General features: G+C 40.5%; 1 protein-coding gene across 7 annotated transcripts in view; it reads left to right on the top strand.

Moving 5' to 3' along the window:
• Positions 1-25,755, top strand: part of SPATS2L (spermatogenesis associated serine rich 2 like) — a 170,257-nt gene that overhangs the window by 65,050 nt on the left and 79,452 nt on the right. For 4 of the 7 annotated variants that reach the window (XM_032637431.1, XM_032637427.1, XM_032637430.1 and 1 more), the window contains exon 3: positions 19,502-19,562. In XM_032637431.1, the coding sequence (XP_032493322.1) occupies positions 19,524-19,562 (39 nt within the window). In that variant the 5' untranslated portion in view covers positions 19,502-19,523. Of the gene's footprint in view, positions 1-9,422; positions 9,552-15,444; positions 15,464-19,501; positions 19,563-25,755 lie in introns of those variants that run through there. The other 3 variants (XM_032637432.1, XM_032637428.1, XM_032637429.1) reach the window with 2 other exon arrangements.

The raw sequence follows: 25,755 nt of genomic DNA, 5'->3' as shown, positions 1-25,755 counted from the left end.
AAACCCAAGGAGAAACAGGCCGAGACACATAGTAATCAAATTGGCAAAAATTAAAGACAAAGAAAAAATTTTGAAAGCAACAAGGGAAAAATGACAAATAATATACAAGGGAACTCCCATAAGGTTAACAGCTGATTTCTCAGCAGAAACTCTACAAGCCAGAAGGGAGTGGCACAACATATTTAAAGTGATGAAAGGGAAGAACCTACAACCAAGATTACTCTACCCAGCAAGGATCTCATTCAGATTCGATGGAGAAATCAAAAGCTTTACAGACAAGCAAAAGCTAAGAGCATTCAGCACCACCAAACCAGCTCTACAACAAATGCTAAAGGGACTTCTCTAAGTGGGAAACACAAGAGAAGAAAAGGACCTACAAAAACAAACCCAAAACAATTAAGAAAATGGTAATAGGAACATACATATGGATAATTACCTTAAACGTGAATGGATTAAATGCTCCAACCAAAAGACACAGGCTCACTGAATGGATACAAAAACAAGACCCATATATATGCTGTCTACAGGAGACCCACTTCAGACCTAGGGACACATACAGACTGAAAGTGAGGGGATGGAAAAAGATATTCCATGCAAATGGAAGTCAAAAGAAAGCCAGAGTAGCAATACTCATATCAGATAAAATAGACTTTAAAATAAAGAATATTACAAGAGACAAGGAAAGACACTACATAATGGTCAAGGGATCAATCCAAGAAGAAGTAATAACAATTATAAATATATATGCAACCGACATAGGAGCACCTTAATACATAAGGCAACTGCTAACAGCTATAAAAGAGGAAATTGACAGTAACACAATAATATTGGGGACTTTAACACCTCACTAACACCAATGGACAGATCATCCAGACAGAAAATTACAAGGAAACACAAGCTTTAAATGACACAATAGACCAGATAGATTTAATTGATATTTATGGGACATTCCATCCAAAAACAGCAGCCTATACTTTCTTCTCAAGTGGACACGGAACATTCTCCATGATAGATCACATCTTGGGTCACAAATCAAGCCTCGGTAAATTTAAGAAAATTGAAATCATATGAAGCATCGTTGCTGACCACAATGCTCTGAGATTAGAAATCAATTACAGGGAAAAAAATGTAAAAAACACAAACACATGGAGACTAAACAATACATTACTAAATAACCAAGAGATCACTGAAGAAATCAAAGAGGAAATCAAAAAATACCTAGAGACAAATGACAACAAAAACATGATGATCCAAAACCTATGGGATGAAGCAAAAGCAGTTCTAAGAGGAAAGTTTATAGCAATACATGCCTACCTCAAGAAACAAGAAAAATCTAAAATAAACAATCTAACCTTACACCTCAAGGAACTAGAGAAATGAGAACAAACAAAACCCAAAGTTAGTAGAAGGAAAGAAATCATAAAGATCAGAGCAGAAATAAATGAAATAGAAACCAACAGTAGCAAAGATCAATAAAACTAAAAGCTGGATCTTTGAGAAGATAAACAAAATTGATAAACCTTTAGCTAGACTCATCAAGAAAAACAGAGGGAGGAATCAAATCAATAATATTACAAATGAAAAAGGAGAAGTTACAATGGACACCGCAGAAATACAAAGCATCCTAAGAGACTACTACAAGCAACTCTATGCCAATAAAATGGACAACCTGGAAGAAATGGACAAATTCTTAGAAAGGTATAACCTTCCAAGACTGAACCAGGAAGAAATAGAAAATATGAACAGACCAATCACAAGTAATGAAATTGAAACTGTGATTAAAAATCTTCCAACAAACAAAAGTCCAGGACCAGATGGCTTCACAGGTGAATTCTATCAAACATTTAGAGATGAGCTAACACGCATCCTTCTCAAACTCTTCCAAAAAATTTCAGAGGAAGGGACTCTCCCAAACGCATTGTATGAGGCCACCATCACCCTAATATCAAAACCAGCCAAAGATACTATAAAAAAAGAAAATTACAGACCAGTATCACTGACGAATATAGATGCAAAAATCCTCAACAAAATACTAGCAAACGAATCCAACAACACATTAAAAGGATCATACACCATGATCAAGTGGGATTGATCCCAGGGATGCAAGGATTCTTCAATATACGCAAATCAATCAATGTGATACACCATATCAACAAATTGAAGAAGAAAAACCATATGATCATCTCAATAGATGCAGAAAAAGCTTTTGACAAAATTCAACACTCATTTATGGTAAAATCTCTCCAGAAAGTGGGCATAGAGGGAACCTACCTCAACATAATAAAGGCCATATGCAACACACAGGGAACATTGTTCTCAATGGTGAAAAACTGAAAGCGTTTCCTCTAAGATCAGGAACAAGACAAGGATGTGCACTCTCACCACTATTATTCAACACAGTTTTGGAAGTCCTAGCCACGGCAATCAGAGAAGAAAAAGAAATAAAAGGAATACAAATTGGAAAAGAAGAAGTAAAACTGTCACTGTTTGCAGATGACATGATACTCTACATAGAGAATCCTAAATATGCCACCAGAAAACTACTAGGGCTAATTAATGAATTTGGTAAAGTTGCAGGATACAAAATCAATGCACAGAAATCTCTTGCATTCCTGTGCACTAACAACGAAAGATCAGAAAGAGAAATTAAGGAAACAATCCCATTCACCACTGCAACAAAGAGAATAAAATACCTAGGAATAAACCTACCTAGGGAGACAAACCTCTATACAGAGAACTATAACACACTGATGAAAGAAATCAAAGATGACACAAGCAGATGCAGAGATACACCATCCACCGTTCTTGGACTGGAAGAATTGATATTGTGAAAATGACTATACTACCAAAAGTAATCTACAGATTCAGTCAATCTCTATCAAATTGCCAATGGCATTTTTTACAGAACTAGAACAAAAAAATCTTAAAATTTGTATGGAGACACAAAAGAGCCCGAATAGCCAAAGCAATCTTGAGGGAAAAAAACAGAGCTCGAGGAATGAGACCCCCTGATTTCAGACTATACTATAAAGCTACAGTCATCAAGACAATATGGTAGTGGCACAAAAACAGAAATATAGCTCAATGGAACAGGATAGGAAGCCCAGAGATAAACCCACACACCTATGGTCAACTAATCTATGACGAAGGAGGCAAGGATATACAATGGAGAAAAGACAGTGTCTTCAATAATTGGTGCTGGGGAAACTGGACAGCTACATGTAAAAGAATGCAATTAGAACACTCCCTAACACCACACGCAAAAATAAACTCAAAATGGATTAAAGACCTAAATGTAAGACCGGATACTATAAAACTCTTAAGAGGAAAACATAGGAAGAACACTCTTTGACATAAATCACAGCAAGGTCTTTTCTGATCCACCTCCTAGAGTAATGGAAATAAAAACAAAAATAAACAAATGGGACCTATTCCTTACAACAATCCCTATGCAGTTGCTATATTTATCTCCACTTTATAAGTGAGTAACACAGAGAGTTAAAGTAACTTCCTCAAGGTCACACCGTTCTGAGGTGGCAGAGCTGCCATTCAAGCCCAGACTGTTTAATTAGAGGCATAAGTTACATAAATGATACCCATTAAATTGTGGATGACCAAAGTGATAGGTATAGCTAAAATTGTAAAGTTATAGATTTGGTATCCAAAAAAAAGGAAAAAAAAACTCTAATAGACTGGAAAAATTAGCCAAATGAATAAAGATAAAATTAATTTGAATCAAATATAAACTCATACACTTAAGTTCCAAATAACTCGACTGCAAAAGTAAAGATTGGGGAGATGGGACTTACTAATAGATCAAATGAGGAAGTCTTGGGAGTTTCATTTAATATAGGCTCATTATGACCGATGTACAGTGCGATTATCAACAAAATGCAATCTTAGAGCAAAATTTAAAAACATTGTTCTTCTTCCCATTCATAATTTTCCACCCCATTTGACTTTCTTTTTTAACCAAGTCAGCTTTACATTTTTTATTCTAATTCTAGGGAATACTAAGGTTTCTAATTTGGAATGAACCCACTAAATGATTTTCAGACGATTCCCTTTATTTTCATTGAACCAAAATAATGGCAGCAGACTAGTGGAATAAGTACAAGCTTGGGAGTCAGTCCCAGAGGTTGAGTCCCCTCCTTGCTGTCGACTGGCTCTGGGATCTTGGCCTTAATGTCTGTACGCCTAGTTCCCTCATCTAGAAAATGGCGATAATAATGCCTACCTTGCAGGAGCATCCTGAGGACTCAGGGAAATAGACATAAAGAGATAAAATCATCCAGCGTGGTGCCCGAGGGGGTTTCATTTGGTTCACCGTTGTAGCCCCATCATGTAGGCCAGTACCTGGCACAGAGGAGGTGCTCAGAGGTGTTTGCTAAGTGAATACTGAATGAATGAATGAATGGATGAGTGAATGAATGTGTTCAGTAGAGGTTAGTTCTTACTAAAGGCATGGCAGTGTTTTCAGATGTGAGAAGTCTTTGTGAAGCAAGAGACTGATTATTCACAGGTTTGAAGAAGGGGAATGCTTTGCCATAGCAAAATTTACTTTTTCCCATTGTGCAGCGTAGCTTCAGGATTTTTTGAAAGCTAAAGTAAAACTGTGACCATTAGGTCGTCTTTGTAGTGTTTCTTCAGTCCTTACACCATTCTTCCATGAGGTATCTAGAGAGGTCTCATTCTGCCTAGTCAGATATTGTTTGAAAGCTTGAAATGAAAAATGAAACCAAGTTAAGTCTGGCTGGTAGCCATTCAGAAATAGATTTTTTTTTAAAGTAGATTAATTTTCAAAGACATTTTTCCTCTTTAAGACTTCCTTGTTTTTAAAGAAACATTTAGTAAAACAACGGGAACGTCTTTTCAGTGTCTGGTTATCTCTTTTTCAAGACTGAGTTTGGTAAATTACATAGTATTAGCTGTTGGTCATCTTCCGGGTAAAAAATAAAACCAAATGAAGTCTTTAATGTAATTTATGAGTTTCTCTCCTAGAGCTAAGTGAAACTCAGCTTCATAGCTTTTATTTGTTTGGGGGCCTTTAATATTAGTCAGATTAAAGCTTATGTTTTTATAAAACTATAAGGACAAAGAATTATGTTAAAATAGCTAAAAAAACAAAAAAAAAAATCTCCAGTGTTTGATTCTGCATGTCAAGAATAACAGAGAAAATAGGGTCTGGTTTCAGAACCTTGTAACCAAAAATGACAGTGTGGTGGGATGGGGAGTTGGTGTGGGGTTCGGCAGAAACTCTCGCATTCTCTAAAAGGAAAACGAAAGAAGGATGTTAACTCTTTGCTGTATTATGAACAGGACAAGTGTATAATTGAAACCAAACCATTAACACCTTTTCACATACTGCCTTCTGATGTCACCTAATTACTTACTGCCTGCTAATCTTATCTCCTTCAGGAGCCGATCTTACAATTACACTGCGTTACAGTTAGCTAAACACATTGCACCTAGTCAAGGCACATAGTGGACTCCCAGTAAATATTTGTTGAATGACTTCTGTGCACTTTTGCAGGTGGGTTTTCTTTCTGATCTCATGCATGACTTACTTGTTTCCACCAGAGAGGTTTCAGTTTTGCTCTTTCTCTTACCTGAAATGCCATTCTCATCATTGGCAATACTGCCTCAATGCAGTACAAAAGAACACCTCCTCCTAGAAGCCTTCTCTGATTAACCCACCTGAATTAAAGCCATCTCACCCATCAAGAAGCCCCTTTTATAAACATGGCTGTAGTCATTTCAGAATGATTTAAGATTCTTATTTCTCTTGGCTCTGACATCCCCCATGCCCCACAATATACATGCATCAAGAATAGGCATTGAGTCTTATTTCCCACAGGGACACACACAGGGACACCCCTGCACATGCAGTGTCCACCTATGGAAAGCACACTTAAAAGACGTGTTCTATAGCTAGGTAATGAAATTTTTAACATTAGTGTAAAAAACCAGACAACTCTGATTGCTTGTCTCTATCGGTCTGCCAAGAATGGGTATAACTGGGATCAAGGCTGTGAGAGATGGATCTTTTTCATCAGACAAGTGATCAAAACCTAATACATTTACACCTCAGAATTGCTTTAAAGGAGATTGGATGACTAACAGAAAGTCTTCCAAAGGGAAATAATATATGGTATTATATTTAATTGAGAGACCTGTACAATATTTGAACTACTGTACAAAAACCAGTTTCGATTCATTCAATCTTTAGAAAAATGATTTGGAAGAGATTAAACTACATATTGCTATGGCTTATAGACCATCATAAGCCTTTGGTACCTTCCAAACTTCCCCCAGTGTGAGTTGAGCCGTAGGTCAGGCTGGCACTCAGAGCAAGGTGTATGCTTTCAGGCAGGCCTTTGATTGCTGTAAACTAAAGGGATAAGCAGACAGGTCGTGAGGTTTACAAAGAACCCATAGAGTGCATAAGGGTGTCAACAGCAATAAAAATCCCTATCTATAGGTGGAGTTACAGGGTATATATTGGTGAGGTTAGTGGTTAAATGTGTTTAGCATTGGGTTGGAAACCACTTTTTTCCCCTCATATTCCACAGAAAAGATAAATTTTTGGCCTATCTCTTTTAGACAGAGCATAGGCTTTTGGTGCAGGGGAACTAGAGGGCTAGCCTAGTGACCTGATTATCCCAAATACGAGGCTCTGAGTTAAGAAATAAAATAAGTAGGAGATGTTGGGGAAGTTACCTGGTTAAAGACATGGGCTACGGGGGTCCAATACAGGAAGATGTAGAGGGCTTCAGCGCTCATGATTTGACCTGGACTCTGAGAATGACTGAAACACTACTGGGTTGGAGATATGGGGGGAGGAGGAGAAGGAGTGGATTGGAGGGTGTGTAAAGCGATGTGGCTAGAGCAGCATTTGACAATGCTGGTTTTAATGGTGGCATTTAAAGTGATACTCCAGTACTAGATGTTGAAACCTGGGGAATAAATTGTTGAAGACTCAGGCTTCCCTGGTGGCGCAGTGGTTGAGAGTCCGCCTGCCGATGCAGGAGACATGGGTTCGTGCCCCGATCCGGGAAGATCCCACACGCCGCGGAGCAGCTGGGCCCGTGAGCCATGGCCGCTGAGCCTGCGCGTCCGGAGCCTGTGCTCCGCAACGGGAGAGGCCAGAGAGGCCACGACAGTGAGAGGCCCGCGCACTGAAAAAAAAAAAAAAAAAATTGAAGACTCACTGAAACCAAGAAAGGAAATATAAAATGAGAGGACATTCACTCCTCTTTTCCCACATGTCTTTATTGAACATTTAAAAGGTCAAAGGCACTCTCCTAGGTACTTTGGAAAAGGGAAAGGAGAAATGGAATTGATCAGAGACAGGCTTTTTAAAGGGAAGAAATTCTTTTTGTGATTCATTAAATCTATTAATATCTCATATATTTGAAGCACTTTAAAAACAGTTGTTAATTTCCCCAAAACAGCATATATTTCAGGTGACACATTTCTATTTTTTTATTATAGTTAGAAGTTGAAATAAAATTCAGTAAGGCAGTGAATATGACCTCTAGAATTTTGACCATATCATAAAATGGTCAAAATGAGTTTTATTATCTGTGATTGCATTAGAATAAATTCAAGGGCATTAAAATCATGTTAATTCTCTCATTTATCCATCTTGATACAATTACCTGAGATCAGCACATATGAAAGGAGATTTTGTAATTTTTAGGCTGTTCTGTTATTAGCTCTAAGACTTTATTTGAACTTTGTTCTTTCCGTGTTATAACTGCTTATTGTCTTCTAAAGGCAAGTACCTTAGCTGTGAACTTGGTCACTAGAGCACTGACCACATCTGGTAGCCACAAGACAGGAAACCGTGACCTGGCATGGGTTTCTGAGCCATTCTACAAGGAAGAGGTATTATAGTCTTGGATTCACTTTTGCCTGTGCTGAAACTTTAAGAACATGATAAAAAAAATGACCCTGTGGACACTGAGCCCTGGAAGTCTCTGTCCCTCTCAGCAGTGCTGCAGTCAGGCCTCAGCCTTGGACTGCTACCCACGCCTCTCTAGAATTGCCCTAGGCTTCCCTTAAGGTGGCAGTGTCCATGGTGAGGGAAAGGTGTATCCAGATGAGGGCAACTTGTGGTCAGAAGGTTGTGTTTCAAGGGCCAGTTCCATCACTGGCTAGATGCATGACCACCATAACCTCTTCTGCCTTAGTTTCTCACCTGCAAAATGAGGGTGGAGGGGAAAGCAACCACATAAGCTATGGAGGAATCGAATGAGATTATTTATTTTTATTTATTTCATAGCACACATTAATCGCTTTACAAATATGAACTCATTTCATCCAAATTACTATCCCATGAGGTAGTTACTATAATCATTCTCAGTTTACCTGTGAGGAAATGAAGATGTAGAAAGGTTGAATAACTTGCTCAAATCCCAAAACCAGTAAGAGGCAGAGTTGAGATTCAAACTGGGCAAATGGTAATTACTTATTTTCTATCATAAGGGGATAAGGAAGAATCTGAATAGCAGAAATGGGCAGTGTTTCCTGTTTGTGATCATTTGGGGGCCCAAGATCCTGTGTGGTGGTGACAGAGGCACAGTAATTAATGCAGATGTCTCTGCCACAGGGCTGGCTATAGGGGCTCCCGGGCTGACTGCCTGTGGCTGGTGAGCAAGATGGTGGGTGAGAGGCCTGACCCTAAAGAGAAATAGTGCCTTTCTAAGAACATGTTGAATTTACGAGTTAATTACATGGGTCTCTCACTGTTGCGGCCTCTCCCGTTGCGGAGCACAGGCTCCGGACGCGCACGCTCAGCGGCCATGGCTCACGGGCCCAGCCGCTCCCCGGCGTGTGGGATCTTTGCGGACCGGGGCACGAACCCATGTCCCCTGCATCGGCAGGCGGACTCTCAACCGCTGTGCCACCAGGGAAGCCCACAAGTTAATTTTTTTTAAGTATCAAACCAGCAAACAAACAGATAGGACTAAGGTGCCTGTAGGTGGCACAGGCCTGACAGGCCTTCTCCATTCTGCCCCCCAGTGGTTATCCCCACTCCCATGCTCCTCACACTAGCTTTTTCCCTGGTGAAATTCACCATGAAAACTTAATTCCTTTGGGTGAGGGCATGACCCCTAATAAACTGTATATACCCCTGGACACAGTAGTACATTATTCATTTAGTGTAAAATTAGCCAGCAGATGCCTCTGGTTAGGTCTAGAACCAGGAACAGGTTTTAGAATGGGGAGGGGAGAGAGAAAGGCTCAGGGTGCAGTGCTAGGAATGTTTGCTAATTGATTGATCTGCCTGTACTGCTGTCACTGGAAGATTAGAAGCACTTAGCTGACGCCCATTCTCAGGAACTGACCTTTGGAGCGATGACTGCGGTCCCAGCCCATACTGTCTCTTAGCCTCCGGGCAGTCCGTGTAAAGTTCGCAAGTTCAGTCTTACGGCTATGCGTTCCCCAAGAGGAGAAGAATGAAGAACTGGGCATTCGCTACCAGGGGACTGAAGGCAACAGCACAGGACAGTTTTACGAAAAGGAAACAAGTATTTTCGAAGTAGGTGAGTCCCTCCGAGCCTCAGGTGGCCTCAGCCACCCCCAGGATCCTGCTATCTACCCCAGTCTCTGACTCCACCTGCCTCGCTGTTGAGATGACTTAAGCAAGTTGATAAAGGTGGCCAGTTCAGGGACAGGGCTTTTCTGTCTGTCGAGAAAAGGCAGTCCGGCCATGCACTGGAAGCCCTGATTTGGAACACCAGGGCACCTTACCAAGTGAGTTGCAGTGGATTTTGTTGGAAAGGCTTAGGAGCAGTAGTACTGGGTGGGGGGAGGAGGCGTGAGAGGGGCTGGCTGCCTGTAGTTCTCTTCTACCTCAGTTCCCTAGCAGTGCTCTCCCAGCAAACGCCAGTGCCTGTAAGTTAGAACATCACAGTCCGTTTTGATTCAGCCAGTGCCGGTGACGGACGTTTCAAGGAAGTAGGAGGGACCTGACTTTCTCTGCTACTTGGAGAAAACCATTAAATGTTTACTAGGAGGGTTCTGACTTAATGAACAAGGAATATTGTGAGTTCCTTAGAACAGAGGTTTTTGAAACCAGAATATCCTCAGGAGAGACCGTGGCTTCCTTTACCAGGTGTTTATTCCATGACAGATGAGCGTGCTTGCCCAGAGTTGGCTGTGAACGTAGAGCTTTTGTTTGCCAGGTTTTGTCAGGATTTCTCTTTGCCAGGCCAGAGCTATAGTGCAGAACCACAGTGCATGTTTTCTTTGGAGATGAATATCAGTGTTTTCCTTCAAAATTTGCTGTAAAATCTTTTAAAAAAAGTATACAGCCTCCACTTCCAGCCCACCCCCTCTAACGGCGAGCCCACCTCTAACCCTCTAGGGAGCCCGGTCTCTGGGGTGAGACTGGCCAGCTGGGCAGATCACAGCACCAGCATTGCTCTGCCCAGAGCCTTGAACCAGGTCAATTCCTAGTGTAATTTCCGGAGTCCACACGCTGATTTCCTTCCCCACCTCCTCTTTTCTGTGTTTTTGCTTTTATATCTGTCTTCATCAGAGGGTTTAAGCTCCTTTGGGGGCAGGAGCGCTGCAGTCAGGAGGTCCAAGTTCAGATCTCAGCTCAGGCACTCACTGGCAGTGTGACTTTATGCTGGCATTCCTTTTTCTATAAAATGAGGGCTGACATACTCCATAGGGTCTTTATGAGAATTAAATGAGTTCATACATGGAAGGTGCCCGGCATACAGCAAGAGTTGCATAAGTGGTATTTTGTAACCATGGCCAGCATTCCCCATAGAGCCCAGCACATTGTAGGTGTTTAGTAAATGTTTCTCACATACTAATAAAAAACATTGCCCTTTGTGTAGGAATTGCCATCGCTGGTTGAGGAGCTGGGGGAAAGGAAAAAAAGAGAAGGCATGGTATTTCCTTTTCAACATTTGGGGAGTTGGTGTGAGGTAGTTTGGTGCTCAGGGGTGTGAAGGAAAGCTGTGCTTAGTCTTTTATCTAAACCCCTCTGGAGTTTGGGATTTGTTCTGCGGGCGGCAGTAGGGGATGGTGGGCAAGGCGGTGTGATCTGTGGGGAGAGAGCCTATTATGGTGTGCTTGGAGAGAGTGGAATTTATTCTTCCGAACCTTGTAACGCTGCCCACTTCACCTTTCCCGAGGCATCTCTGAGGATAGGCCTGTTTTAAAGACTTGAGCTGACATCATCGCATCTTAAAAGAACTGAGCATAATTGAATTGCTGATACAAGTGGGTACTTGCATCGGGCCCGGGTCACCCACATCTCTATGGAAACACATGTTTGCTTGAAAGCCCAGCAATCAGAAGCAGAGCCTTTCAGGAGCCAGCATCGGGTCACTTTTAGAAAAAGGCATTTATTTATATTCTCGAGCTGTCAGAGACCTATGCAATGAAATAATTTCAAATTAAATAGAGAAATCAGGCCGCAGATGAATGCCTTTATAGAGCCTGCCGTGCGGCCTCCCCCTGTGCCCCCCCCCAACTGTGCTCGCGGTGCCTGAGATCTGCACGTTTATTTTAGCTGTCCTTTGCTCTTTTCCGCCCATTTGCATTCTACTGCCTTGGGAAGGTGGTTTGGCACTTTATGCAAAAATGGTTAATCTTCATTCATACGCGTGTGCCGGTACTAAAATGGAAAATGCAAAGCCGGGCCTGCCGTGGAGCGTGCGTTGTGCTCTTCCTGGAGACTCTGTGTGTGCAGCATGTCCAAGGGCGCACAGTCCCGATGACTCTGCTTTCTACGCAAGCACTAGGGGCTGTTGAGTCAAGACATTCTCTCATAAAGGTCTGAAACTTGCATCAGCACATCTTGCCCTAGATGTGCTCAAGTGATATCCTAAGTGATTGGAAGCTTTTATCTGCCTCTGGAAGCAGGATTTTTCGAGTCAGTATTGACTGTTAATGACCTGTTTAAAGAAAACATTCAATTTTCTATCTTCCCCCCACAAAGAACTTAGTAGGCAGTGACATTTCTAAACCAAAGGCTAACCCTGCTTTTCAAAAGGGGCAGAGACAGGGCTTTTAAATGTGAAAATTTTTTTTCCTGACATTTGCCCTTAAAATGCTTTTCAGTGAAGTTGTTCTAACAGTGGGTTTAGAACACTGAAGTGTCTTTGAATAAAAATGCAACCTTGAGATTTTTTCCCCCCCTTCAAATTAAACAAAAAAGTTTAGGTAAGAGTCTTCATATGAAATCCATATTTCAGTCACTATTCTCTGTTTCATTGTTTATGTGTCTTCATTCCCAATAATTAAAGCAACTTTCCTCCGAGGAACGAGGCACTGCACAAGAACCTTTATTAAAATGTGGGGATTAAACCACAGAAAAAAGAGCTAAAGTACTTAGATTATGAGAGACCTCAGTAATTACGAGTCCAGGTGAGGAACAGCTAAGGTAGGAGTGAAAGGGAAGAGGACACAAAATGGAAGAGAGAGAAGATTAGGCAATGGAAGAGTTAAGCAACAGAAAACCTATATGATGTTATTGATACACTTAGGCAAAGTCCCAGTTTTATAGAGGGAGCACTGTTTTCCTCTCCAGCCGGCATGTAAGTGCCCTTGACTGTGCTTAGGGGACTGGACAGTTAGTCCTTGACCAGTTTAAAGGTGATCTTTACAGAGAAATAGCCTAGTACATGGGAGACAGCACCCACGTCTTTTTTTTTTTTTAAGGTGAATTTTCAGCTTTCAGCTACCCTGGCTACTAAGGGCTTGCATCACCCCCAGGGCCCTTACAGACTTGAATACCTGAGAGCTGAAAAGGACCACAGAGGTCCTGTGCTCTGAAGGCTAGAGAAGATGCCACCCCAAAATACGGCAGTGGTGGTTCAGGACATGGTACCCCAAATATGCCGCTTTGGCGTATTGATTATCGTGAGGTGTGGGCACTTGAAAAACAGCAAATGAAGGAAGAGGCTTTCCCTGAACTCCCCTTTTCTGCTTAAAGACAGATCGTCCAAAAGGAGCTCAGTTGTCATAAATTCCCTCCCCAGGAGTTTCACCAGCCAGGGAGGATGTTGACTTTCATCACAGGAGGGGAGACTAGAGAATGGACACCACACTCAGCAGACTTTGTCACAAGCTACCGTACCTCCATCTGTTCTTCTAAGGGCTCATTCATCTTTCCTAAAAGTCATTCACTCTCCCCTCTGCTTTTCCTGTTAAGATGGTATTTAATCCTGAATTCTAGGCCACCTCGGGGGAGTTCTTCATTTTTCCCTGAGTATCTCCCATGTGTATGTGAGATATACATGTTAATAGACATCTGTTTGTTTTTCACGTATTCATCTTTTATTACAGCTAAGAACTCAAAGGGTAGAGGGAAACTTATTTTTCTTCCCCTACAACTCCAATCTCTTTTTCTGCAACTGAATACCTGAGGCCCTCGTGCTATACTCTGACAATCTAGAACCTTTACTCAGATGTTCCGTCAGGGCAAATGGTGGCCCACATAAACAGATGTGCAGGCTTCCCCAAGCTCTCTGTCAAAATTTCCCTGTCCTGTTTCCCATTCTCTCAGCGCACCTCTCTCTGCTAAGGGCCAAATGATGGCACTAGAGAATGAAATAAATTAATGTGTGAACTTGAACCTTCTTCCAGAGGTGGTAGTAATCCATAAGCTGAGTAAAAATGTAGACATCCCTTAAGAAGTTTCCCCAGGTTAGGAGTTGGCTCTCTGGGGGACTGTGGGACGCTCTGTTTTGACGGAGAGGCTTTTTGCTGCTTCTCCAATCACATCGCATAATTGACTTCCTCCCCACAAGATCAGTCCCGATTCTTCCTCTCTGAGGCAGCCATGAGAAAATGTCTCAGGATCTATGTGATCACAACACTGTCTAGGCTGTACCAAAATCAAATACACAAACACTTAAATTACTTTAACTTAGAAAGATGGAGTAGTTAAACATTAGACCCTGAAATGTCGTGGAGCCTCTGGGCAACGTTGTAGAACCAGGAAAGCAGCTTGTTGGTCAAGGGCCCACTAAATGAAGCTTCTAACCATTCTCATCTGAGGTAGAAGCCGCAGGAAAACAGCCATCTCTTTATAACAGGTACATTCCCTCCCATTCCTGTGAGAGTTTAGTGCTTTGCTCTGCAGTCTGTGTGCCCTGCGAATGTACAAAGCATACATCACATGCCTGACCGGCTGGAGAAGGCAGCACCCGGGACCGGTTTTATTCTCCTTGCAGAGTTCTTACTGCAATTCGTATACAATGAGCCCCGTGACTTGTTTATGGTGCTTTTGAGGTGTTATCAGCACAATGGCTCTGGGCTCCAGAGCTTCAGACTGCCTGGGGTTGAGTCCTGGCCCTGCCACTTACCGTGGGACCCCGAGTTGGTTACTGAATCTCTGTGCCTCAGCTTTCACGTGTATGAAATGAAGATAATCACAGTTTCTACTTTATGGGGGTATGAGGGTTAAATGGATAAATATGTGTCAGGCACTTAGCAGAGTGCCTGGCACAATCTAAGTGCTCCATATTACTATTATTATTAATATGTTGGTGAAAAGACCATTCCCTAACGAAACTAGCTCCCCACCCATTTATCTATCTAGGCATCTGGAGAATCTGTTTGTTGTGTGTGGTGATTGGGATCAAGGAAGTGGCCCATTCTTAATATTCCCAGGCCAGAGTCTATAAAGCAGTGGTTCTCACAGTTTGGTTTGCGTGCGTCTGAATGCCCTGGAGGGTGGGTTAGAGCACTGACTGCTGTGGCCCCCCTCCCAGAGCTTCTGATCCACTCCTTCTGGAGAGGGGCAGAGAATTTACATTTCTAACAAGTTCCCAGATGCTGCTGTTGCTGCTTCTCTGGGAATCCCACTTTAAGAGCCACTGCTCTAGGACAGCAGTTTCCAGTAGAAGTATGATGTAAGCAACATAGGCCATTTAAAATTTTCTAGTAGTAACATTAAAAAAGTAAAAAGAAATGGGTGAAGTTAATTTTAATGTTATATTTTATTTAACTCAACGTGTCAAATATTATCATTTCAACACACAACTGACATAAAAATCTACTGAGACAGTTTACATTCCTTTTCTGTAGCAAGCCTTTGAAATCCAGGATGTATTTTACGCTCCCAGGACATTCTGGTTCAGACCAGCCGCATTCAAATCCGACTTTGCAAGAAAATGACCGGAGGAAGTTTCTTTTTTCTGGCCTCCACCTCCCCCCGCATACCAACTGGCAGTCTCTATTTTTATTTATGTTTTTTTATAAATCATGGGAAAACTTTGCATAAATGACCTTGAAAAAAATTGTGAAAATCATTATTTAAAATTTTTTTCTTATGTATTTCCTCTGGCTCTCTAAATTCCATTCAAGAAAAGCGATATGACACCTGAGAACAGGAAAGTCAGTCTAAGAGCAGTAACAGGTTTCAGAGAAACAAAAGTGAAACTTTATTACTGTCTACATAGTGAAACAGGAGGGAAAACGGAGATTGGTAAGTCAGAAAGCAATTGGCATTTCAATATACTGTTTTAACTTTTTAGAGTTTATATGATTGCATGAGAAATATAAACATATACATATCTTTTTTAAACTCCTAGTTTGGTAGTTGATCAGATTGTGGTATATATTAAATTTCTCTGAATTGTATTAACTAGAAATACTGAAACAAATGTATGTGCTGGAATTTGCACTATTCAGGTGTATTTTTCATAAAGAATATTTCTTTTTTACAAACTAATAGATTTTCTGACTAGCATTAATGCATATTAAGATCTTTGCATAAGTAAGTTCAGTTTGATGGTAACTATAGTTGTGGATTATTAATTTTACACTGGAGATGTGTATAGATGATATATTGGTGATAGATAAATGGTGAAATGCTTTTCTTTGGGATTGACATCTTTCCTAATAAGTTTCTGACTATGGAACACATATCTAAACTGAGTGAGAGATCAATCTGAGATTTCATAAATAAAATTACAGTTTCCTTGATCTTTATTTTTCCTCTAAAAATTTCAGTCAACAGTTTCCTTGATGTTTATTTTTCTCTAGGATATATGTAAAACTTAGATGATGTATATGTGTATTTGTAATGTTATTACTGAAAGCTGAGGTGTAATTATAGGGAAAACATTTCAAACAATACCTAAGCTCTTAAAATGTTGCACCAATATCAGGACTTGTATTTCTGGCTATCTTCATTTTCTATTGATTATTTATACGCATGGGACATGTATGTGTGGATTTGAATAGTTAGGCCCCAGTAATTGGTCTGTTCTAAGAACGACTGTAGTGATAATAGGAATTAGAAACCAGGTTCTCCCCCAAGAAGTCAGAGATCGTCATACCTTTCTTATGGACTTAAAAGCTCTCGAAATCAAGCTATGTTAGAGATAGACCATCAAGCATGGTGGCCAAGCGTGATGAGAAGGAAATAGGAGGTCCGTTGGCCCCAAACATGTCAACTTACTCACAGCATCAAAGGCTTCTCGGGTTAACCCAGGGGGTCTGCAGCTTTGAGGGATGGAGTTTCAAGTTGCTGGACTCTGGGCCTGTCATTTAGGAGGAGGTGACAATATATTGTTTCTTAGAGGAAAAGTTCCTTAACTTTTTTTTTTTTTTTTTTTTTTTTTTAGTTCCTTAACTATTTAAGTTAAACAGTTGAGATTCAGATTAAGTGGATCTGGCTGTCCCGATATAGTTCATAGCAGAGAACAGAATCCCAGAAGAATAGCAGCACAGCACAGTTTCATTTTCCTGGGGGTGAGGGAGCCAGAGGAAAGGTAATGGGCATGTGATGCCACGCCAGGGCGAGGTGTGCTTCTGAATATTCTGGAAGGGTTAGTGCCAATCTGAGGTGTGGACACTCAGGAAGGGCCTGTGACACTGAAGGTCAACCTTGTCCCCGTTGTTTGTCCTTATCAATAGAACCCAATGTAACTATCTAGCCACTTAAATTCTTAATTCTTAAGGCAAATCAGATTTATTTTCTATTTATATTGAAATCTTTCATTTAGTTTCCATAACTGGAGCTGGAGCTGATTTCCCAACCTCTCTGTTATACACTAGCCAGCAGAAAGCCTTGATGTACAAAGGCCATAGGAATCCAGCTGGAAGGAATTGCCTGTAGAGATAGCACACAGGGGGGAAAATAAAGAGTAAAATGGGCAAAGAAGAGCTCCCTACAAATTATTTTTATCTTATCTTCCCATCTGAGGAACCTGTAATAGCCCCATTCTACTCTCACAGCCAGCCTTTTCCTTCCACAATAAAAATAATATTGTAATCAATCTTACTGGCATCACAACCAAAGAAGAGTCTTCCTTGACTTAGACGCCAGAGCAATGAGAAAGGGAATTGTCAAGGAAATATATATATTCCTATGAATCTAGCTCACCATTCAGTACTGCCACTTACTCAGATCTCAGAAATTTTCTGTCCTCTGTGGAATTCCTCCCTGATTTCTCTATAGATTATAACATTCCAGCTTTAGAAAATGCTGCACACCCAAATCCTAGACATCAAAGCAAAACAAAAACAAAACCCTTTTTCTATCAGATTTCACACATGTATAATGGCAGGAGTAGATGTGTCCGGAAGATGTAGCTTAATCCAGTCTAATGAGAGGAATTGTGGCTCAGATCCATCTTAACAAATTACCCCAAGTGCTGCTGTCTCCTTTGAGCCTTCCTCACTCCATAGCTGCAGCCTGTGTCTCTTTTCTCTGTCTTCCCCATCCTCATTGTCTCACATACATACATACACTATCACATATAGAAAAATCTATGTCTACGCAGTGTTTGTTTACATAATGCCAGAACTTCCATTTGAATAAGAAAATCAACCATTCAAATGTCTTCAGATATCATGCTTATAGACTATCTTGCAGGCATTGTGATGACTGGTCAAAGGTTTCACATCTATGGCTTGTAAACAAAAACACCTGATTATCTGTGCTTATACTTCACATACCATCTCTATTCACTGTTACGGATAATCAGAAAATAATCCTAATGTCTTTTACTAGTAACTCTCAGGGGCAAGAATAGTGAGAATGAAATTCAGACATTATTTGCCAGCTAGCATTATATACTTTCTCCCTTATGCCAAGGCAGAGGATATAGCATTTACCATTGGGAAACGTTATTTAAATGGAAGGTGTATCCAGTGGGATGGGCACTCTGCAGAGTATATGGGAAGGAGCTGTCTTACTGGGGATTGAGTATGCAGGGTCTCCCCTGCCACCGTGCCCCAATGCATGTATCAGTGGCAATGTCATTTGGAAACTTGTAAAAATAAAATTTTACTGTTTCTAATATTTAATAATATAGTAGATAATAGTATATGGATTCCTATTTGAGTGGTAATAGAGTTAAGATTACATATTGCCAAGGTTTCATCCTAAATCAACAAAAGGTAATGGATCTGAATTTATGCTTTATTTAAGACCTAGGCTTAAAAGAAGTTTTGGTGTGGAGAAATCAGAGAATTTTTGCAAGTTATCCCTGAAATGTTATCAATTCTAGATACACTCTTTGTAGCCAAAGTCAAAAAGGATATAAGAAAGAGTTTCAGTGGTTCTTGATTGACAAAAAGCATTAAACATGCAAATAGGTAATATATTGATATCTCGGCCTGTCTAGCTGCTAACTTCTGAACCAATCTGTTTGCCCATTGTAAGTCAGTTATGCCCTATTTCAAAAAGAGATGGAAACTATTAAAGACTTAAGATGTAGCTTCTATAATAATGATAAAAGATTTAGACTGGATGAGAAGAAGAAAAACACCACAGCTTGATATTAAGAATACAGATCTTCTCACAGTGGGCAACTTTTCAAAGAAGATTGGGCACCAAAGGCCGAAAACCTAAAGAATTTAGGAAAACGGAAGGGTTATGGGCAGTTTTAAGAGTACATTTGAGACTACAGATCATGAATTTATGGTCATTAAAAATATGATACAGGTATATATGTGTTGATCTGGAAGAATGTTCATATATTGATAAGTGAAAACACAAGTTTAAAAACTATTATGTGTTTCTTATGTTTTAATATGGAACCTTTCTCTTGTTTCTTCCTGGAGTGTTTTGGTGTAGTTACATACATGCAGGAAAGACTCAATGTTTGCTATATTGACTAGAGACTAATAAAATCATTGGAACAGTAAAGATTGTGATGACAATGCTTAGTTAAAATAGGTACACTTTTCCTCCTCTCACCGTTTTGACCACCTTTATTTTACATAATAAGAAACATAGTTTAGGTGCATACCCATCTGTGTTTGTCATTTTCCATGTTGGTACAGTATGAATAAAATATTTTACATTGTCATCTGGAGTTATCATAACATGCTTTTAGAGCATATCTGAGACAAGTGCTTAGCTTGAAAGTATTTTTATATTCTAAATTGGTATTTATGATTATGGCTGAATGAAATTTTTTACTATATTGGAAGAGAGCATAAAAATAACACATTGAGAAATCAATTTTAGAACTTTAAAGTTAATCATTTTTTTCCCCCTTCTTGGTAGGGCTTATTCCACTAGAAGCAAGATGGCTGAACTCAATACTCATGTGAATGTCAAGGAAAAGGTAAGATATAATTAAATATTGGCTTGCAGATACTCCAAACTGGATAATGTAGTCTCTAGCTAGTAAAAATTCAATAATGGAAGAAGGGAAAAATGGTTTGGGAGAATGCATAGTAAGCTTGACACACGAGAAAACTATTCCACAGAATCATAAGTAGCATTTACTAAATGGGTGTTATGCATATTATATTCATTTTCTCATTTAGTCTTGACTATAATGCCATGTAGTTATTTTCATTTTACAGAGGATGGAATTGAGACACAGAGAAGGTAAGTACTTTGCCTGAGGTCACATAGCTAGGAAGCAACAGAGCTGGGATCTGGACCCAGCAGTGCTATTCTACAGTTCATACTCTTAACCACCATGCTGGGTTCCATCTAAGAGCGGGGGTGTTATGCTACATCTCCAAAAACAGCCTCGTAGAGATATCCAAAGCATTCCCTAGTGGTCGTGCTGGGTAGCCTTTACAGTTTCTTTCAACACTGAGGGTTCATGACTCTGAAAATCCCCCCTCCTCATTATTCATTGGAGGCTGAGTGTACTTCAGAGCCGTTCCAAGTCTTGTCCTCCTCTGTGAATTTTCTCGGCTTAGGGTCACAACCCCTCCCTTGCCATATATGCTCCCTTGCACTGTTAGCTCTTAAATGATCATACCCTGTAGATCCCATGAGACCAGGGAGTTAAATTTGTCCAAGCCATTCGTCTGGCGCCAGGGGAGCTGAGGCCCTGGAAGGGGTTCGTCCATAGTCACACAGCAAAGTGAGAGAGCCTTACCTGGAACTCACTCCAGCCTTCCACAGGGCCACCTCCCACCTCCATTAGGCTAACTACTTGGGGGCCATAGGTTGTCTTTCATCTCTTTGTACCCCCACAGTGCCTAAAACCCTGAGTGAAGGATGAGAGAAGTAACATCACTGGAATCCTCAGTAATTTTTCTTTCCTTTAGCCAAGACGTATCAGACTCCTGTTTTGTCCCAAACACTGTCTGGATGCTGACGATGTGGCACTGAACATGTAGATGAGGTTCCTGCTCCCATGGAGCTTGTTTTCTAAGGCAGGGAAACAGAAAGTAAACACAAGAACATATAAATGAACACGATCATTTCATATAGTGATGTCTATGATGAGGAAAATACAGCTGGGCGGCACGGGCAGGTGGCTACTTTAGATGGGGTTGGTCAGGGCAGCCCTCTCAGAGGAGGTGATATTTGAGCTGAGATAGAGAAAACAGGAAAGAAACACCATGCAGTGATCCAAGGACAGAGCATTCCAGGCAGATAAGCAAAAGCAGGTGCCCGAGGAAGACTGAAGTTCATCGTGTTTGAAGAGCTAGTGGTTGAGTGGCCGGTGTGGCCAGAGTGTGGTAGGCAGAGGGATGGTGATGGGGGATGAGGGCAGAGAGTACGCCAGGAACCAGAATTGGTAGAATACTGACTCTTCACCTGTTCCCTCAACCTCCACAGCATCCAGGGGTGGAAGCCAGGGTTTCACAAAGTTGGATGAAAACAAAAATGAATTTTCATCTCTACTCGTATCTAAATGAAATTTAGCATTTCCTTCAATCATGAATCTAGGCAAGGGAGAAAAACAACCCACAGGAGTAGCAGGAGTACCTGTGACTTTCACAACTAGAAATCACAGGTGTCTTCATATCAAATTACATTTGTTGCAGATATCCTGAAAAGCTGTTTGTTCATCACTGCTTCAAAATTACTGTAATTACAGAACCTGCCGCTATGTTGTGTTATTTGATGTTGACAGAGAAGCACGTACATTACTGTAGCATAAAATTTTTTATTAGTATTTTAATGTTATTTCAATATGAGTGGTTTCCTCTGTAATCGTGTATGTTTTATTTAAACATTATTCTGAGAGGGACCCCCGAGGCTTCACCAGACTGCCAAAGGGGGTCTGTGCCCCAAAAGGTTTAGAAGCTGAGACAGAAACATGTAGGGTTTTATTCAAAGGGCAAAAGTAGCCGTTGAAAGGAATTAAGCAGGAACATGACTTATGGTATATTTTTAAAACCTCCCCTAGCTTTGCCAGCTGCTGTACTACTTATTTTATAGATCTTCATATTAAATAACTTTTCTGTTTGATGAGGACACAGAGGCTTGAGATAAAGTGATTTGGTCAAAGTCAGAGTCTCAGGGAATATGAAAGAGCAAGGATTCAAACTCAGCTCTGTCTGGTTCTAAAGCTCATGCTCTTTCCACTGTATTACTGCTTCCCAGAGTTTTCCAATAAAATAACCCCAGGGCACTACTTGCTACTTTGGGACATGGTCACAACCAACTTCCACATATAATTTCTTTGGAGTCTTCTGTGTGATCTTAAAAATGGATGCAATTTTTTTATCCATTGTATTCTGTAATATATTCCATTTATTATGTTAATACAGAACTGTTTTCACTTATCGACCATTGAGCAAACAGTGGCAGAAGTCTGGGCCCTTTTACATTGTGGCTTCATATTCTCTGTGACTCACAGTCATACACTCGGGTGAGACTATGTGTTCCCAGTTTGAGAAGCTGGGTCCGGCACCACAGTGCTGACCAAATATTGGCCCCTTTCCAAATATCTGTTGATGGATGGGTTGAACAGCTCCTAAAGTTGGGTTATGGGAAGGAAAAGCACTTTAAAGAATCAGTCATAGTAATTGATTCCCTGCAAAACATGGCCAGTGGACAGACCGATATGGTAGGCTCAGCAGATAGAGTGTCTTATTCAAAACAGAGGTGGCCTCGAGCCAAAATGGGGAAGGAGGCTGATCCGTGATCTCACAGACCACAGAGGTTCAGTGTGAATGCTCCGTGCATGGGCTCAGGCGCCACATTCACCCACTTGTCATGACCAGTGTCACATACACGTACGAAGAGTAACAGGAGATGGTGTTTTTGCCATTGCACTTCAGTAACTTATCAAAATGTTGGCATCATTTTGAAAGGGGGTGATGTTTAAGTTGTAAATATTATCCATCTGCATGACAATGGAAGTAAAGCTCCTCTAACTCAGTTAGTAAATTCCATCTTCCCGTATCAAAAGGTTAATAGATTTCTCAGCTCAATAAAATAAATCATAATAAACAACGGAAAATTCTGATCATTTGTAATTTTACATTGATTTATTTTCGTACTTTTATTTCCTTTAGTGATTAGCTTTTATGGCCTTTTTATGATGAGTTTGTTTCCCAATCTGTCACACAGCACTGACATTTTAGTTCTGAAAATTAAGAATAATAACTGTTATGTCTTAAGTTATAAATTATAAGCTTTTAGAGATGTGAGAACAGATCCGTGTGGTGTTTTTATACACTAGCTAGTCAAGCACTGTGGGAAATGAAATACTCAGTAAAAGTCTTGCAGTGGAATGAGTTCATCAGTTATCTCTAGTGGGTCCACTATTGGATGAATTGGAAAGGAAGAGGTGCTTGGCTGAGAGAATCATTTCTGTCCTCGTGCAGCTTAACTTAAGGTCTCTCATTTCCAAGACAACTGAAATTTACAGTTGACACTCTTTGTGACTCTTTTAAAGTATCTCTATATTATTGGACTGTAACTGAAAGGATTTAAATTGGAAATATCCTTGAAGTCAAAGTTTGATCTCCTTAGGAGTGTGACATCCATCCTCTGTGTGAGCTGACCCTGTTTACATTTCCACCCTTATCAGTAGCCACTTCTCTACTCTCCCTTCAACACAGCCATCCTGACCATGAATGTTGCTGCCTCCAGGCCTCTGCAAAGGTAGTTTCCTCTCTCTGGGACGTCCTCCACAGGGACCGACCCTCACTCACCTCCCTTTTAGGAAGCCTTTCAGGTGGCTCCTTTCTCTGCCCTCCTGCCCCTCCTGAATTATTGGCCCTTCCTCTGTTCTCCTTTGTGCTTCAGTGAGGCTCTCTGCCTTCTGCCTCTATACCATGGTTAGTGGTCTGTCTCCCCAAGGGAGATTGTGTGCTCCTTGGGGGCAGGCACTGGGCCTTTCTCGTCTTCGTATTCTTGGGTTTGACACATAGTTGACCCCAGTTCGAGTTAGATTAATGAATGGGTAACGAATGAATGAACACGCCTGCTTGAATCGTTACGTTCTTTAGGGACAGATTTCCCATTCACGATATTTTGCAAAACCTCAAGCCTTCTTGGAAACTGAAATGTAGGTTAATGGAGTGTCATCTCATTTTAGTACTCTCTTTGCTATTAAATAAAGCAAGTTTTAAATTGCTTCTAGAAACAAGCTTAGGTTACTTCTTAGGTTGACTACCTGTGGTTCTGCAGAAAAGCAGCGTCTTTATGAGATGGTTATCAAATACTGGTGGTCTCAGGTAGGTTTTGCCAATAACAGATGAGGTCCTTTGGTGAGTAACCAGTCATATCCCACTGTACCCCCTCCAAAAAAAAAAGAAAATAATCTCCATATCTCATTTTATTAAGGAAAGATACCAGAACAAAATCTTCAGGCTAATCAGGGATCCTATATTTAGGGCCAATTCAATTTCTACAGCTCTTTTCTAAGTAACATATTTTTTTTAAAGAAATTTAACACTAGAACCTCCTAGATGACTTGAGGATAGGGCTCAGTAGTGACTATTACATTATTCTCATGTGAAGCACTAGGGTACCAACCTAAATTGATTTATAAAGTTTTAGATGTAATTCTCAACTGAGTAAGAAAGGATTATTGGAACTGTCATGCACAAAATAACATTTTCAGTCAGATATTTTCATGCATTATTATAAATCAGTTTAAATAGAATACAATTCAGCAGTACAATTTGGTGATGGAAAGCCAAGGGGATCCTTGTTTGTAAAACGGGATTACAAATGGAGTTACAAAATAATATTTGCTGAATGTCTAGTTATGGTCTGATAATTAATTCCAACAAAAAGTGATCCTTAAGCCACTGTAGGACACCAAGTATGCTTGGGAAGTGATCTCCAGCAAGGTAAAGTCATGGAAGGAGCTTGGAGTTTGGAGACAGTAGCAGAGATAAGTAGCTCCCTGATTACTAGTTGAGCAGCCTAGAGCAGGTCACTTAACTTATCTGGGCCTCAGTTTTCTAATCTGTAGATTGGACATGAAAACAAAACCTACCTGACAAAATCATCAAATACAGTAATAAAAGTAGAGCTGTTTTATAAGCTTTTAATCCTATAAACTATAAAGGGTCTGGGGGAGCTCATCTGTGTATTTTACAATTAAAAAATGGAAAAGGAGCCTTAGTTAATGTTTTTTTAGTAACTAAAAATATAAATTCACATAGAACTGAGATTAGAAAGAAAACACAATTAAAAACCCACAAGAGAAAGAGAACATAAAACTGGACTTGACTTTTTAAAACTTTTATAGCTATTGCTGAGCCTCACAAAAAATAAGTGAGGTTAGAAAATATGATGATATGGGGAATCACTTAGTCTATAATATCCTCGCAGCAATGTGCCACTTATTATGAATAGATTTTTTTTTTTTTTTTTGCGGTACGCGGGCCTCTCACTGTTGTGGCCTCTCCCGTTGCGGAGCTCAGGCTCTGGACGCGCAGGCTCAGCGGCCATGGCTCACGGGCCCAGCCGCTCCGCAGCATGTGGAATCTTCCCGGACCGGGGCACGAATCCGTGTCCCCTGCATCGGCAGGCGGACTCTCAACCACTGCGCCACCAGGGAAGCCCTATGAATAGCTTTTTGAGCTGTTAAGGTTATGGAGGTAAATTGGGTTGTAAACAATATTCATATAGACTCATTAAAATGGAGGAGGAAGACTAGACAAGGGGAGAGGAACCTTTCGTCCACCGTGGGAACAGGGAGGGGCCATCTCAACATTTGTGCAGGTGACTGACATAGACTCTGTGTCCTGGAGTCTGTCCTCAACAGGTGGACAGATGTCCCATTTTATTTTATTTTTTCCTGTAACTGTCTTGATTTATGTTTTATAAAGTACTGAAATATGGTTCAAGTCTTTATGTGGGGGAGTATTGTCAGAAAAACCCAAGAGTTTGATTAAAGAGATTTTTACCAGGATCAGGGAAAGTACAAAAGAAACCCATCATCAAGCATCTTTAAAATATTAACTCCATTTAACAGTGAACTCATTTTATGGGCTCTGGGACAAGTTTTAATGATATGCAGTTGTTTTTAAAGACCGAACCATGCAAGCTTTGGAGCGAATCTTAATTTCATGATTTTGTACGAGTGTTTAGGTCAG

This window comes from Phocoena sinus, chromosome 7 (genome assembly GCF_008692025.1).
Source record: "Phocoena sinus isolate mPhoSin1 chromosome 7, mPhoSin1.pri, whole genome shotgun sequence".
Lineage (NCBI taxonomy): Eukaryota > Metazoa > Chordata > Mammalia > Artiodactyla > Phocoenidae > Phocoena > Phocoena sinus.
Note: the sequence above shows the minus strand (reverse complement) of the source record. Positions and strands in the feature narration are given on the sequence as shown.